The 16,295-nt window shown below is 44.5% G+C and overlaps 1 protein-coding gene and 1 long non-coding RNA gene across 2 annotated transcripts; one reads left to right on the forward strand and one right to left on the reverse strand.

Annotated features, from left to right (window-relative positions):
• Positions 1 to 396: 396 nt before the first annotated feature.
• LOC308674211 lies at positions 397 to 10,510 on the reverse strand. Its single transcript, XR_014027827.1, has 3 exons — positions 10,155 to 10,510; positions 1,017 to 1,115; positions 397 to 417 (listed from the first exon to the last, which is right to left on the reverse strand). It is a non-coding gene; the product is annotated as an uncharacterized lncRNA (long non-coding RNA).
• Positions 3,783 to 6,298, forward strand: LOC308673891 (galanin receptor 2b-like; the record flags this gene model as incomplete). Its single annotated transcript, XM_081337937.1, has 2 exons — positions 3,783 to 4,156; positions 5,413 to 6,298. 2 exons carry the CDS (start codon positions 3,783 to 3,785, stop codon positions 6,296 to 6,298), a joined length of 1,260 nt encoding a protein of 419 aa, XP_081194063.1.
• Positions 10,511 to 16,295: the final 5,785 nt, after the last annotated feature.

Consider the following 16,295-nt stretch of genomic DNA (forward strand, 5'->3'; position numbering starts at 1 on the left):
TGCAGAAGGAGGCAGGAGAACATTGAGGTGGCCTCAGAGAGGCAGGAAGCATTGGAGAGACAGACAGACAGACAGACAGAGGAGAAGGAAGGAAGGAAGGAGGGAGGGAGGGAGGGAGGGAGGGAGATAGAGGGGAGGGAGAAAGGCATAGATTTGCCTGCAAGACTTTCTCTCATCTTTGCAGAGGAGAAGCACCAGGGAAGAAAAGAAGGACCAGTGAGCCACAGATGAGAGCTTGTAGCCCTTCTGTACCATCCCAGCAAAACCAGGTAGGTGGAATCCTTTTTACGGAGCTTTGATGAAGCTTGTCCTCCACACTTCCGAGACAGATCGTGGTTAAATCAGGGACACGGCCTCGGAACATCAGGAATTGGGCAGCAAGTCCCCAAATCTCATGAGCTGATGTCTTTGGGGGAACTGTGTGGGTGAGAACGGCTGCTGTCAAGACCATTGGCGTCTAGAAGTTGACTATTCCTCCCACAATGTCTACAATCTTTAAAAAGAACTCTCCTGTTCCTTAGCAGGAATTTGGTGAGAATTCATTATTTACAGAGGGGAAGGTTTATGTTTCTGCGTGCAGGTAAGAGAGGAGAGAGGAAACCAGGATCAACCAGCAAGCATTAAATTATGGTAAGAACTGTCTCTAGACTAGGCTTCACCCCCACCGGTCCTGCCCTCAGGTTCATTCCCACAACCAGTATGAAGGTTCTTGAAAATGAGAGAAACCAGCAAAAACATTTCAGCCACAAGCCAGCTCCTTCCCACTGCTTCAATAACTTAATAATGAGGAGATATATTTTTTTTTGCTCCTCGCCGTTTGCACAGCTAATTTACAGAACGGGAAACAGGGATAGGGTTACGTGAGGATGACGCCTGAGTCCAAATCCAGCTCTGTGCATCTTGAAATTCATATATATTGTTTATTTGTGGACCTCTCTGTTATTTTTGGTGGAACAGATTTGTGCATTCTGAGATGTAAGGGGGGAAAAACAGATGTATATAGATATTTATCTTGCCTTTTCTCCAAAGAGAAATTGTGTATGGTCCAGCTGCACTTCCCGTTTTAGCATCATGCTTATTTCACTCTGGATGGAGAGTGACTGGACCGTAGTTACCTGTAAGAAAATCAGGAAAAGGTCAGTCAGTCAAATATCTATCACAGTCAAAGCCCAGTGGAATTAAAAATGCTCAGAGAGAATCTAATTAAAAGTTCTAAAATAAAATAATAACATAACAAATAAAACCAATGTGGAAATCATAATTTGGCAGCCTCTCAGCTGCACGTACACAAGAGCACAGCCTAAGCTATAACGCAATATTAGTCCTTAAACTGTAAAGACATAATTATTGAGTGTTAAAATACAACAGGGTGATAATATTAAAAAAAAGAAAGAGACAAAATGGTTATAATGGATTATCTGTCAAGTTTAGTGCCACTGCGCAGAATCTAGCAAACTGTGCTGTGATTATAAAATCGGGGGTGGGGGGAATCCTTTTGGACAAAATAAACCTTTTGGACAAAGTTCTATCCATATAAAACAGATCAACAACAGAGATGGCCAACGTCTGGATCTTAAATGTTGACTATAGTTTATATTAGATGCTAAACGACAATCTTCTGAATTAACATCAACTTCTTTTGTACACCTGTTTTGATTTTAATTCATGGGGAAATAGCTGACTTCCCCCATATTTTTTTTTCATACCTTCTTGTTTTTAAGGGCTGAAGACTTTTGCAGAACAATAAAAATAGACAAAAAGCGATCCTGTTATACATTGAGAAATGGCTTGTTTCTTTGCTTCTTTTGAAGCTTGATTGTGATTATATATGCCTATCTCTTATAAAGTGGGACGCGGTGGCTCAGTGGGTTAGGACGCTGAGCTTGTCGATCAGAAGGTCGGCAGTTTGGCGGGTCGAATCCCGAGTGCCGCGTAGCAGAGTGAGCGCCTGTTAGTCGTCCCAGCTTCTGCCCACCTAGCAGTTTGAAAGCACGTAAAAATGCAAGTAGAAAAATAGGGACCACTCCGGTGGGAAGGTAACAGCGTTCCATGTGCCTTTAGCATCTAGTCATGCCAGCCACATGACCACGGAGACGTCCTTAGACAAGCGCTGGCTCTTCGGCTTTGAAACGGAGATGAGCACCGGCCCCTAGAGTCGGAAACGACTAGCACGCATGTGCGGGGAAACCTTTACTTTTACTATCTCTTATAAAAGAGTAAAGAAATTTCTGCAGTTGAATGGTAAGATTTATCAATATTGCTTTATAAATTACACATCAAATAAGGGTGGCCCTACCCTTATGACTATAATTGAGCCTGAAATTTATGTTGCTGAAACCATTTTAAAGTGAGTTTTGGCCCATTTCACAACCTTTCTTGCCACCATTGTTAAGGGAACCATTGCAATTGTTAAGTTAATAGCAGGGTTGTTAAGTAAGTCTGGCTTCCCCATTGACTTTGCATATTAGAAGGTTGCAAAAGTGGATCACGTGATCCCAGGACACTGCGACCGTCATAACTGTGAACAAGTTGCCAAGTGGCCTGAATTTTGATCACATAACCACGGGGATGCTACAGCGGTCATAAAGTGGGCAAAATGGTCACTTTTTTTCAGCGCTGTTGTAACTTTGAACGTTCGCTAACTGAACTGTTGTAAACTGTTGACCTAATTTTGGGTTGCTCTTTATCACTGGAGTTGGACTACTGCACTGTGATTTATGTAGGACCACCCTTGAGGCTGGCAACTTCAGTTTCCTGTCAGCTTCAACCAATGCAGAGAGATGTAGCTCACACCTGAAAAAGAGACCTGGCATCTTGTAAATATAAATTTTTTGCCCTGGATGCCTTATTTTGCCCAGCTCCAAGCAGTTGGGTTGCAGCCTTTTACTGTGGTCCAACGTAGCATTTTGAAGGTGCATTGCGCTTTAGCTGCTAGAATTGTTTGCATTGGAAGCACTCTTCTCCAAATCAAGAGAGAGGAACATGTGGATGAACAGAAGTTGATTAATCATAATTGCCAGCACACCCAGAGAGGAGACAGGGATTTTAATTTTGCAAGATCCAACATCTGGCTCCTTCTTCTTATTGTTGCTCTGGATTTTTCAATCAAAACCTTAGGTTGGGTGTTCACTATTTTAAGATATTGGTGTTGAAATGTGTTCTAGCTATTTTCATTTCAATTCTATCTACAGGTAGAAATCTACCGTGGACATTTTAACACATGTGCAGGCACATGCTGGCTGGGGAATTCTGGGAGTTTAAGTTCATTTCTCTGAATATTGCTGAGGTTGAGAACCATTGAGTTACTGTATAAACTTGTGGATACTGTATAAACTTGCGGATAAGCGAGAGATTTAGGTTCCAAAAATGCCCCCAAAGTTGGCTTATCTGTGGACCAGGACTCACATTTTTTAAAGGCTATCATGGCCCAATTGCCAAGGTTGGACGCCCCGCCATAGTTTTATGGCTTAGTATATCTGAGGATCTGGACAAGTGGATAGGGAATTATAAAGTGGTTGTATTGCTAGAGAAAGTGAGTGTATTCTCCTGCATTTTAAAGGCTATCATGACCCAACTGCATATACAACAACCAAATTCGTGCTGTATTTAGCCGGGGTCTGGCTGATATTTAAGAAGAAGAAGAAGACAGAGTCTTTTGCTTTTGAACGATCTTTAGGATCTGGGGTTTAAGGAGATGTTAGATTATCTCATGAGCATTTATGGATACTTCAACCCCTCTCTTGTTCTTCTCCGTCTGTTTGCCCCCAGATTGTTTGACTAAAATGTCTGAACAGGAAGAACGTGCTGATTTGGCTGGACCTTGGAATTCTTCTGCCCTCAACCAGTTCAGCCCCACCAGGATCGCCATTCCAGTGGTCTTCTCCCTCATCTTTCTGCTGGGCACCGTTGGCAACAGCCTGGTTTTGGCTGTGCTCCTTCAGAAGAGCCAGAAGGGCTGTAACCAGACCAACCTCTTCATCTTCAACCTCAGCTTGGCCGACTTCTTCTTCATCATCTTCTGTGTGCCCTTCCAGGCCACCATCTATTCCACCCAGGGGTGGATCTTTGGCTCTTTCTGGTGCAAAGCGGTCCATTTCTTCATCTACCTGACTATGTATGCCAGCAGTTTCACCTTGGCTGCTGTCTCGGTGGACAGGTAAATGGATCTCCTTCTCTATGACCCAGATTTGGTTCAGGCACCCATGGTGGGCACCCATAGGGTGTGCAGTGGTGTGAGCTCTTCCATTGAAGTTTCTACATCATAGTTCAGGGGTGCCCCACCTTGGCCACTTTAAGACTTGTGGACTTCAACTCCCAGAATTCATAGCTGGCTAAGGAATTCTGGGAGTTGAAGTCCACAAGTTGTACGTTGCCGAGGTTGGACACCCTGGCATAGTTTAATGGCTTAGTACAGTGGCCCCTTTTGGGCACCAGGGATTGGTTCCATGGAGAAAGGGTTTCTGGACCAAAGGCTGTGTGGTTCTGCATGCTGCCTGCATCCTGCAGATGGGGCTTTGCTTGTTTGTGCAGACCAGTTTCTGGAATGCCGTGAACTAGTGCAGGTCCACGGACCGGGGGTTGGGGACCCCTGACTTAGTATTTCTGAGGATCTGGAAAAGTGAATATGGAACCTACAAAGTGGTTGTATTGCTGGGGAAACTGAGTGATCAGATCACATTTTTAACTAGTTTTTAATTGTTCCTTAAAATTTTTTAATGGAATGGAGTGGAGTGGAGTGGAGTAGGGTAGGGTAGGGTAGGGTAGGGTAGGGTAGGGTAGAACAGAACAGAACAGAACAGAACAAAATAGAATAGAATCTTAGAGGTCTTCTAGCCCAGCCCCCTACTCAAGTAGGAGACCCTATACCAGGGGTAGGCAACCTCGGCTCTTTTATGACTCATGGACTTCAACTCCCAGAATTCCTGAGCCGCTGAGGTTGCCTACCCCTGCCCTATACCTTTTCAAACAATGGCTGACCAGTCTCTTCTTAAAAACCTCCAGTGATAGAGCGCCCCCAACTTCTGAAGGCAAGTTCTTCCACTGGTTAATTGTCCTCACTGTTAGGAAGTTTCCCCTTAATTCCCGGTTGCTTATTTCCTTGATTAGTTCCCATCCATTGTTTCTTGCCTTCAGGTGCTTTGGAAAATAAGTTGACCCCCTCTTCTTTGCGGCAGCCCCTCAGATACTGGAATACTGCTATCATGTCACCCCTAGTCCTTCTTTTCTCTAGACTGGCCATACCCAATTCCTGCAACTGTTCTTCCTAGGTTTTAGTCTCCAGGCCTTTAATCGTCTTAGTTGCTCTTCTCTGTACATTGGAAAAAGTGCATATATACTGTAAATTAAGTGCATATATGTAAAGAACACCATAGATATGTCTAGCAATTCCTAATGCAGCTGGCTTTTTGATAGGTATTTGGCCATTCGCTACCCGTTACACTCCCGGGAATTACGTACTGCCTACCATGCGGTGGTGACCACGGCGATAATCTGGGGCCTCTCGATGATCTTCTCAGGGCCCTACCTGAGCTACTATGACTTGGTTCAATGGGAGGAGAGCTACATCTGCATGCCAGGCTGGGAGGGATGGAAGCGTAAGGTCTTGGACACCAGCACCTTCATCTTTGGCTACTTCATCCCGGCTCTGATTGTTACTCTCTCCTACACCAGGACAATTAAATATCTCTGGACGTCAGTGGATCCTTTAACGGACATGTCGGAGTCCAAGAAGGCTAAGCGGAAAGTGACTAAAATGATCATCATTGTGACCATCCTCTTCTGTTTGTGTTGGCTGCCTTATCATGTGGTTGTGCTCTACTACCTCTACGGAGACTTCCCATTCAACCAAACAACCTATGCTTTGCGCTTGCTCTCTCACTGTATGGCATATGCCAACTCTTGCCTCAACCCCATTGTCTACGCCTTGGTCTCCAAGCACTTCCGCAAAGGGTTCAAGAAGGTCTTTAGGTGTCTGCTGAGGAAGAAACCATGGAACAAAGTCCAGGCAGTCCATAGCGCTCTTACCGAGCCTGGTATTCAAGTGGCCTCCACAGACGGGTCCCGGGTGAATGAGGATAATGGACAACTGAATGATGGACAACCAGGTCCAAGGTCCATCATGGTCCCATCCTCCCCTGCATTTCATAAGCCAAACTGGAATGGGACTTCAGCAAAGGGTGCTGAATGCTTCCGATATGGACAACCAGGTCCAAGGTCCATCATGGTCCCATCCTCCCCTGCATTTCATAAGCCAAACTGGAATGGGACTTCAGCAAAGGGTGCTGAATGCTTCCGATAAGGCCATGATTAATGGTTTATTTTCTTTTTTTTCCAGTCTACATCGCAGTCATGCACAGCCTTCCTAACCAGAGTATTTTCTCTTCTGCAGAGGACACAGAATTTACTGTATCTGTGGGGATTGTGGGAAAAGTCTCCATATGGGGCAAAACTCACTTAACAAATGTCTCACTTAACAGCAGACACTTTGGGCTCAGTTGTGGTGGTAACTCAAGGATTACTAGTAGTATTATTCATTTGGCTTTGGCAGTGCCCGAGCATCCCTACGTGGGGAACAAGGTGGCATTTACATGCACACCATAAAAATGCTTCTGGCAGCGATAGCTTTAAAAACACAAAACAGAGCACACTCTGTAAAGCATTTTGGAAACAGGCCAGCATTCTGGGTTTCGCAGATGTGCCTGGTGGAGCATAAGTTGGGGAGGGGTTAGTTTTCTGATGGGGGGAGCTACCTTCTCAATTTCATTTACTTGCCAATGTTGATGGCATCTTTCAGCAAAAGTGTTCCTAAAGTGGCTTATATGAGAATAATTGGGGGGAAAACCCCCCACCATCAATCAATCAATCATGGCTCCCTGCAATAAATATGCATCTGTCTAGGAGAAGGGGTGGGGCATCTGAAAATATAGAGGGAAAATATCTTTGGGGGAAGAAAATGAAGGTTCAAAGTCAATTAAGGAAGTTAAAGAAAGAAAAGTGATTGCTGGAAAGGAAATAATGATTTTGGCATAAGCGTTTGCTGTGAAGTCAATCTGGTTGATTTTGATTTATGCTGCGTTAAATCTGTCTCACAATTTCTCCGAAGTCTCAAACCCCTCCCCCCCCTCTCTCTCTCAAAAAAAAGAAGTTTCTGTTTTTCTTCTTTTTGAACCAGAGGCTTCAAAACTTGTTTTGAATTTCTTTGGATTTTTGTTTATTCGTCTCTCGAAGGGACACGGCTTTTAGAGGAAGCAGGCATGTTCTGCTCAAAAATCCTTGGGAAGTAAATCAACAAAACACAATTGGCCCCAATCCTATAGCGTACATTTAGAAAGGAAGTTAAGGTCTGGTGCTTTCCCCAGACTTTTAAAGTCAGGAGAGGTGAAGTTCCCTGTTTAAGGGGTTGCCGTCGATTTCATTTCTGATCACCATTTTATAGTCTTACTCGGTTTGAATGTTATCTGTTGTTTTTGTACTTGCTGGCGGATAATTTTTCCTTTTTGCGTTTTGTACATCACCCAGAATCATATTACTTTGAGTTAGGTGGCCATGTAAATAAATTAAAGAAATAAACAAGCATACATGCACCATGTTTCTGAAAAATAAATGGACTTTCTATAGCAGGGAAAGGCATGAATAAAGTACAGCGCTGCATGCTCGGATTTAGGTTTTAGTCTGGCAAACAGCCTGTCCATTTTGTGCAAAAGAGGGCTGTGATCCACCGATTGTTTAGGAGGCCTTCAAGAAGACCTTCCCGTCCCAGAGACCTCCCTTTGAAAGATTGCCAAAAAAATGTGAATAGATTTCAAAAGAGGACAAAGATGGCCTCAGAAATAGAAAACTCAGGCCTGTGAGGAGAACTTGAAAGAACTGGGTTCAGCCTGGGGGAAAGAGGTGATCGAGGGCTGACACAAAAGTATTTTTTTTCCCGTTCTTGGAAGATCCAGTCCCACCGGCACAGTGGACTCTGTCAAAATGAAATCACCCTAATTACTTATTTGCCACGTTATCTATTGAACAATTGCCGTGAGTCTAGGCTCATTTCAAACCTCCTTAGGCACGATTTTAATCTGCAGTTAGATCAGCGCAACGTCTTTCTTGGAAAATGGGACCGAATTAGATGCATCTATCATCGGCTAATAAACATGGAAGCAAGTCAATCTTTCTTTCTTTCTTTCTTTCTTTCTTTCTTTCTTTCTTTCTTTCTTTCTTTCTTTCTTTCTTTCTTTCTTCCTTCCTTCCTTCCTTCCTTTTTTCCTCCCTCTTTTCCTTTTTTCTTTTCCTTCCTTCCTTCCTTCCTTCCTTCCTTCCTTCCTTCCTTCCTTCCTTCCTTCCTTCCTTCCTTCCATCCTTCCCTCCTTCTTCCTATTCTTTTCTTCCTTTCCTCCTCCCTTCCTTTCTCTCCCTCACCATTCCTCTTTCCTTCCTTGCTTCCTTCTCTCCTTCTCTCCCTGTTCTTTCCTTCCTCTCCTCTTCCCTCCCATCCCTCCCTTTTCCTCCTACCTTCTTTCCTTCCTTCCTTCTCTCCCTCTCTCCCTCTTCCTCCTTACCTCTCTCTCCCACGCCTTGGGGGAGGATGCGGCAGGTGGGGTAGACTTACCTAAGCAACTTACCTTGAACTTCCTTCCTTCCCCCTGCAATGTTTCAACCTTGGTAACTTGAAGACTTATGGAATTCAAAGAAGATTGTACTAGGGAGGAAGTGAACATCAAGCCTGTTCTTAGTTGGTTGGGGAATTCTGGGAGTTGAAGTCCACACAATTTCAAACTGCCAAGGTTGAGAAATCCTTGCTCTAAGTAAGATGTAACTCTTGTCCCTCAGTGAACTGTCCCACCGCAAGCTGGCCATGGCAAATGGGCTGTGGCAAGTTGGCCGTGGCGTGTTGGCCGTGGCAAATTGTCATAGAGCCCTTTGATCTGGGGGAGTCAAGATCAATTTCTGAGGACTGAATAGACACATCTGTGCAGGTTTCATGACAACAGTTGTTCTGTACCAGCCTGCTACCGGCCTTGCAGAAAGGCAACCCCTGTACAAACGGCAGAGGCTGGAAAACGTCTGAGGCTGGAAAACGTCTGCCAAGTTTAATTCACAAACAAACAACAGAACATGAAACAAGATATCGGAACTTTGATCCTCAAACGGAGCGGTTGCTTTCAGCAACCAGCCCTTCCCCAAACACTCCCTTTATTAGAGTTCAGGGCGTGGCCTCCCTGTGCCTCCTTCTGAGGAGTCCCACAGCCTTTCTCTGCTTGCTCCTGCTTGACTGCCTCCTGCGTCGGGCATCCTTGAACAGGGCCAGCTGTGGGTCATCATCATCCGCACTGTCGGGCTCGCGCAGCTGAGAAGAGGGGCCTGGCTGGGGGCTCTGCGAAGCCTCCAAGCCATCATCAGCAAGTTCGTCTTCAACACCCTCCTCCTCCCCCTCGTCTGAGTCATCCGAGTCGTCCGACCCGGCTGCCGGACCCACAGGCTGACCCTGAATCACAACAACAGTAAGGAAGGGGTTGGCCCGGGCCTTCATCTAAGATGGCCTTTTAACCGCCCAGCAGCTCAGTTTTCTTGGTGGTGCCCACCCAAATATTAACTCGGCCTGCCTTTGCTTAATTCCTTGCTTTCATTTCAACAGAGACCCCACAGCCTGAAAGTCTTCCTCTCCCTTCCCAGCCAAAACAGGCCAGATATGCAGAGATGCTCGCATCCCTGACGCAAGTGCCTTGCCTCCAGTTCCTCCTCAAAACAGCCCATCTTTGGATTCCTATCATGTTCGGTCTCTTTTCTTGACACAAGATGGGCATGAAAGTTCAATGAGACACCTGTCTCCACTCGCAATCTGACAGGCATGAAAAAGGAAGAGACGTTATAAAGATCGCAGCCTGTCACATTGTGTTGCTTGCTGCCACAAGAGAAGAGCCCGACCTTAGCACTTGTCTGAAGGTCCATTGATTTCCAAGCAGATCTAAAGCTTGAAGGTGTCTCAAAGACGCTAAGTGTGATCTAGAAAAGTGAAAAAACGAAAGCTATCGGCCTTAATCTTCGGCAGGATTGTTGTTATAATTTTTTAATTTATTTTTTTAAGTTTACAACTCATAAGTGCTTAATAAACAACGTGATTGTCTGGGTCTTACTCTAATAATGTGTAGTAAAATCCTACTCTTTACCCTGTTTTTCCAGCCATTGATAAAATGCATCCCATATTGGAAAATATTCTGTATCTTCTTTTTTTCTTTAATCGTCAAAGTGAGTCTATCCATTTCTGCACATTCCAGTATTTTTTTTTTAATTACGTCATCTTCAGAGGGCGTTTCTTCGTTTTTCCAGTTCTGCGCAAAAACAATTCTTGCCACTGTTAATACCATTAAATATACATTTTTTCCCTCATATTCTCCTGAAATTGTACCTAATAGAAATAGTTCTGGTTTGAAATCTATATGCTTTCTTAACGTTTTTTTTTCTAACAAAGTACGAATTTTTGTCGAAAATTTGTTTGCTTTTAGGGCATGTCCACCAAAGATAATAGGAAGTGCCTGGTTTTTGCCTACATTTCCAACAATTGCTAGACATATTTTTAAACATTGTTGCTAATCTAGCCGGTGGTAAGTGCCATCTATAAACCATTTTATACAGATTTTCTGTATATATGTGGTTGCCATTTTTATTTTATAGTTTCTTTCCCAAAGCTTTTGCCGGTTTTCTAACTCTATGTTGTGCCCAAAGTTTTTAGCCCATGCTATCATTGTTTCTTTTACTTGTTCAGGATTGTTACTGATGATCAAAGTCTCTCTTTTAAATGGCAAATGGGGAACTCTGGGTGCTTCAGAGATTTTTGATGGTCAAAAATCAAGGGCTCCTTAACTTTCTTGGGCTGTTGGACAGAGGGCTACCTACAGAGATGGTCAAAAAGTCAATGTGCAAATAGTTCTAAAAAAAAGAGGATGTATGTAGCTCAGGATTGAACTAAGCTTGGTTGTTTTCTTGCAAGCATTTCGTTGCCCAGCTAGGTAACATCATCAGTGTGAGTAAGTGAGTAACCTGCCAGTGTTGGTGGGGGAACAATTGTCTTCTTAATCAGTAAAGGTAAAAGGTAAAGGTTCCCCCGCACATGCGTGCTAGTCATTTCCGACTCTAGGGGCCGATGCTCATCTCCGTTTCAAAGCCGAAGAGCCAGCATTTGTCCGAGGACGTCTCTGTGGTCACGTGGCCAGCATGACTAGACGCCAAAGGCGCACGGAACGCTGTTACCTTCCCACCGGAGTGGTCCCTATTTTTCTACTTGCATTTTTACGTGCTTTTGAACTGCTAGGTGGGCAGAAGCTGGGACGAGTAACATGCGCTCACTCTGTTATGCGGCACTCGGGATTCGACCCGCCAAACTGCCGACCTTCTGATCGACAAGCTCAGCGTCCTAACCCACTGAGCCACCGCGTCCCTGAGTCTTAATCAGTAGCTTGATTAAAATACTGTTTTCTGCTTGATTGTTTGTCTGGTGTTAAGCCATGCTTATCTGGGTGTTATCTGGGCAGACATAACCATACTTTCAACTGGGAAACTGAGCATCCTGGACCAACCAAGCTAAATTCAACACCACTAGGGTAGGGGTAGGCAACCTCGGCTGACTCAGGAATTCTGGGAGTTGAAGTCCGTGAGTCATAAAAGAGCCGAGGTTGCCTACCCCTGCCCTAGGGAATTCCTGGAAGCCTGGCACTCGGAGAAATCAGCCAACCACAGCTACATAGAGATAAACCACACATGCTCACCTTTCAAAAGAGACAATAAAAAAGCGAAGAAGAAAACAAAAAGACCAGAACACATCCTCTCCAACAGCCAACATCCTGAGAAGTAGGGAATAGTACCAAGGATTCCACATAAAACAAAAACAGTAGGGACGTCAACATCAGCCAAGTTTGAAAAATGTTGATGTAGATTCCTAAGACCTCCTGCTTCAGGCAGAGGGTTGGACTAGAAGACCTCCAAGGTCCTTCCAGCCCTACGATTCTATGATTTGTTGGATTAAAGTTCTTGCAAAAATATTTATTTTGGGATGACACATGCTGCACACCTGGGCCGTCTATGAGGCTGTGTTTTTTGTTAAAGTTAGGAGACAGTTCCTTCAAAGTTCTATAGAAGTAAGCAGCATATCCATTTCTGAACAGCCAAAGCGAATTTTGATTCTGTGAAGGAAATGTGAGAAAATGCAAAGAATGGGATTCCCCTCCCCCCATACCCTTGCTTATTATCACTTTTAAAAGCCCCTGTTTTAACATTCATTAGCTGTTGTATATGGCCAGGGGGGGCCTACATTGGGTTGTTTTTAATTAAGATAAGAATTAGCCATTCTGAAAACAAGAGGTATATGCTTTGGGTGCAAATCAGGAATGAAGAAAAACAAATGAATGCAAGGAACTGGGGATCAGCCAAGGAAACTGATTGGCAGCCCCCTTGTCTCTGCATGCAGCGCTGATATTTGGTCTACTTCGTAGCGCACTGAAAACTTCTGCTTCTGATGTGGCAAGATGATTGCCTGCAGACAGTTGGAAAGGCAATGACATGGCTACTGTCAAAATCCGGGGGAAATCAGAAAGCCCAGGCCATTCAAATGGATATAAAGATTTATTGCAAGCTTAAGTCTCTACAAGAATCTGAACTACTAACAGTCCAAGCAAATTGGCAGTAGATAAGAGCCAATGGAATTCAAGGTGGACTTAGATCTTTTGTGGGTGCAAAGGGACTCAAGACTGATGACATGTTTGACCCCTCCCTTGGGCTCAGCCTGGTCATCTCCTAGATGGTTGGATGGATGGATGGATGGATGGATGGATAGATAGATAGATAGATAGATAGATAGATAGATAGATAGATAGATAGATAATCAAACACTGGAAATCAGGAGTCCAGGCAATTCAAGTGACTATATAGATTTATTGCAGGCTTAAGCTTTCTACAAGAATCTGAACTACTAACAGTCCAAGCAAATTGGCGGTAGATAAGAGCCAATGGAATTCAAGGTGGACTTAGATCTTTTGTGGGTGCAAAGGGACTCAAGACTGATGACATGTTTGACCCCTCCCTTGGGCTCAGCCTGGTCATCTCCTAGATGGTTGGATGGATAGATGGATGGATGGATAGATAGATAGATAGATAGATAGATAGATAGATAGATAGATAGGTAATCAAACACTGGAAATCAGGAGTCCAGGCAATTCAAGTGACTATATAGATTTATTGCAGGCTTAAGCTTTCTACAAGAATCTGAACTACTAACAGTCCAAGCAAATTGGCGGTGGATAAGAGCCAATGGAATTCAAGGTGGGTTGGTCTTAGATGTCAACTCAAGACTGATGTGTGTTTGATTGCTCCCTCGGGCTTAGCCTGGTCACCTCATACACCTACAATGGAAAACTGGATTATAAAATGAAGTTGGAGAAATGGCAAAGCTGATCAGTCTGGTCAGAGAAAAAAAAAGAACGATAAAGACTTTTTTTTAAAAAGCCAGTCCTCAATTTATGAGCCCAAAATTTCTGTTTCTAAGTGAGGCAGTTGCCCCATTTTGTGGCCTTCCTTGCCACAGTTGTTAAGTGAATCACTGCAGTTCATAAGTTAGTAACCTGGTTGCTAAGTGAATCTGGCTTCCCCATTCAGTTTGCTTGTCCGATCACGTGACCCCGGGACACTGCAACCACCATAAATATGAGTCAGTTGACAAGCGGCTGAATATTGATCACGTGACCATTGGGATGCTGCGACGGTTGTAAGTGTGAAAAACGGTCATGAGTCAGTGCCGTTGTAACTTTGAATGGTCATTAAATGAACTGTTGTAAGTTGAGGACTGCCTATATGGAGTTTTTTCCTGAAAGGAGAAAATATGAATGGTTTTGAGATTTGGGGATTAAAAAGGACACGAGATTGGGGAAAAGTTTAAGATGGGAACTACTTGATAGAAAGAAGAGAGGAAGGCACAATTGTATGTTTTCTTTCTTCTTTCTCTTTTATTTGTTTCTTTACTACTCGATTTGGGAATTCTGGGAGTTGAAGTCCACACACCTTAAAAGATGCCAAGCTTAAGAAACATTGATTTAGAGCAGGGGTGTCAAACTCAATTTCATTGAGGGCCGCATCAGCATTGCGGTTGCCCTCAGGGGGCCGGGTGGGTGTGGCCTGGGTGGGCGTGGCCTACTGGGTGGGCGTGGCTAGAGTGCGTATGGCCTACTGGGTGGGCGTGGCCAGCTCTACATCGTTCGCATCAAGGGTGCCTACGGGGGGGCCTGGGCAGGAGTGGGACAGATCTGAGGGTCTCTGGCAGAAGGAGGGTCTCTGGGCCAGGGCCAAGGCAGTGGGGGCCATTCCCTCACTGTTTCCAGGATGGCTTCGCGGGCTGCATGAAACCACTTCGCGGGCCGGATCCGGCCCCCAGGCCTTGTGTTTGACATGTCTGATTTAGAGCCTGCAAAGTTCTCGCCACAAAAGCAATTGTGCTGCAGCACAAACTCAGAAAAAAAAGGAAGGAACAATTAAATTTTAGGAATGGACACCCCAAGAAATAGCTGTGAACCAAGGGTCCTGCCAGAATCTCCTCTTCTGATCCAGAAAGAATGACCAGGAAGTACGGCATGCTTACCTTTTGTGTCTATCCCTTACACTCCACCCTATTAAGCAAGGTAAACATATGAGGAACGGTTGCAGGAATTGGGTACGTCTAGTGCAGGGGTCATCAACCTGAAACAGTGAAAGAGCCACTCAGAACCAGTTCCCTCACAAAAGGAAAAACTGGGAGCTGCAAAAAATGTGTGCGCATGTGCGTACATGCACGCATGTGCAGAACAGGGTTTGACTGAAGAGTGGAGCCAAGGCGAGATATGCACCTACCCTACATATTTGAATTGATTGGTTGGTTGAACTTTTTTAGTCCCACTTTTTTTTTGGACTGCACATGGCAGAGGACTGGGAGCCGCAGGAGACGGCTGAAAGAGCCGCATGCGGCTCCGGAGCCGCGGGTTGCAGACCTGTGGTCTAGTGTAGTAAAAAAGAAGGACTAGGGGTGATGTAATAGCAGTGTTCCTATACTCTGGGGGCTGCCCCAAAGAAGAGGGAGTCAAGCTATTCTCCAAAGCGCCCGAAGGCAGGACAGGAAACAAGGGATGGAAACTAATCAAGGAGAGAAGCAATCCAGAACTAAGGAGAAACTGCCTAACAGTAAGAACAATTAACCACTGGAACAGCTTGCCCTCAGAGGTTATGGCTGCTTCATCACTGGACAGCCACCTATCTTGAACAGGGGATTGGACCAGAAGACTAACAAGGTCTCTTCCAACTCTGTTAAAGTCTGTTACCTGTTAAGCCACGGTTTGATGCAGCGTGAACCTCCCCATAAAAAAAAAAGAGAATCCCTTTTGCATGATAAATATTGCAACGTCGCCCCCTGCTGGACTCTTCAATAACCAAACCTAACATTTTTCTTCCTGATTCTCACATTTATTGTATTGGACAAGCTGCCATGAAAATGTTTCACAGGCATTTCAATGTTTTGTTTTGTTTTGTTTTAATAGGAAAATGAGAACCGGCCCTTTGGAAATGCAAAGCAGATGCATTTGTTAGGTGGGCTTGGTTACAGCTCCACGCAGGGATGAGCTAATGCATAACTTGCAAATAGAAGTTTAATTATTTCTTAGAACGCTGTTTTCCAAACTTGGCCACTTTAAGATGTGTGGACTTCAACTTCCAGACTTTCTTAGCCAACATTGCTGGCTGGGGAATTCTGGGGGTTGAAGTCCACACATCTTAAAGTGGCCAGGTTTGAGAAAAATCCTCCTAGAGAAGGTTCCCACAGCTGTCGCTACCTTCACACAACGCCTTAAAGCGGAAACTAACAACCTAGAATTTAGCTGTGCAAACCAAGAACAAATCTACCTGAATGCATGGGGGGAGGCGGGGTACATTTTTATTTTTTTTTATTTTAATTCCATTTATATCCCGCCCTTCTCCGAAGACTCAGGGCGGCTTACAAGCTTAGCAGTAGCCTTCATTCTATGTATATGCCTGCTTATTAGGGCTTTCACACAAACCCCAAGCGGCATTATTACAAAGTCAGCTTAATTGCCCCCAACAATCTGGGTCCTCATTTTACCTACCTCGAAAGGATGGAAGGCTGAGTCAACCTTGAGCCTGGTGGGACTCGAACCTGCACTAATTGCAGGCAGCTGGTGTTACTTAAGGAGGCATTAGCCCACTGCTCCACCAAGGCTCTAGGTGATACAGAAATTCTGTAACAAATGCCTAACCAAAGAAGAACAAGGATCAGCTAAGAC

The sequence above is a fragment of the Vipera berus genome (genome assembly GCF_964194415.1).
Source record: "Vipera berus genome assembly, chromosome: 13".
Classification (NCBI taxonomy): domain Eukaryota; kingdom Metazoa; phylum Chordata; class Lepidosauria; order Squamata; family Viperidae; genus Vipera; species Vipera berus.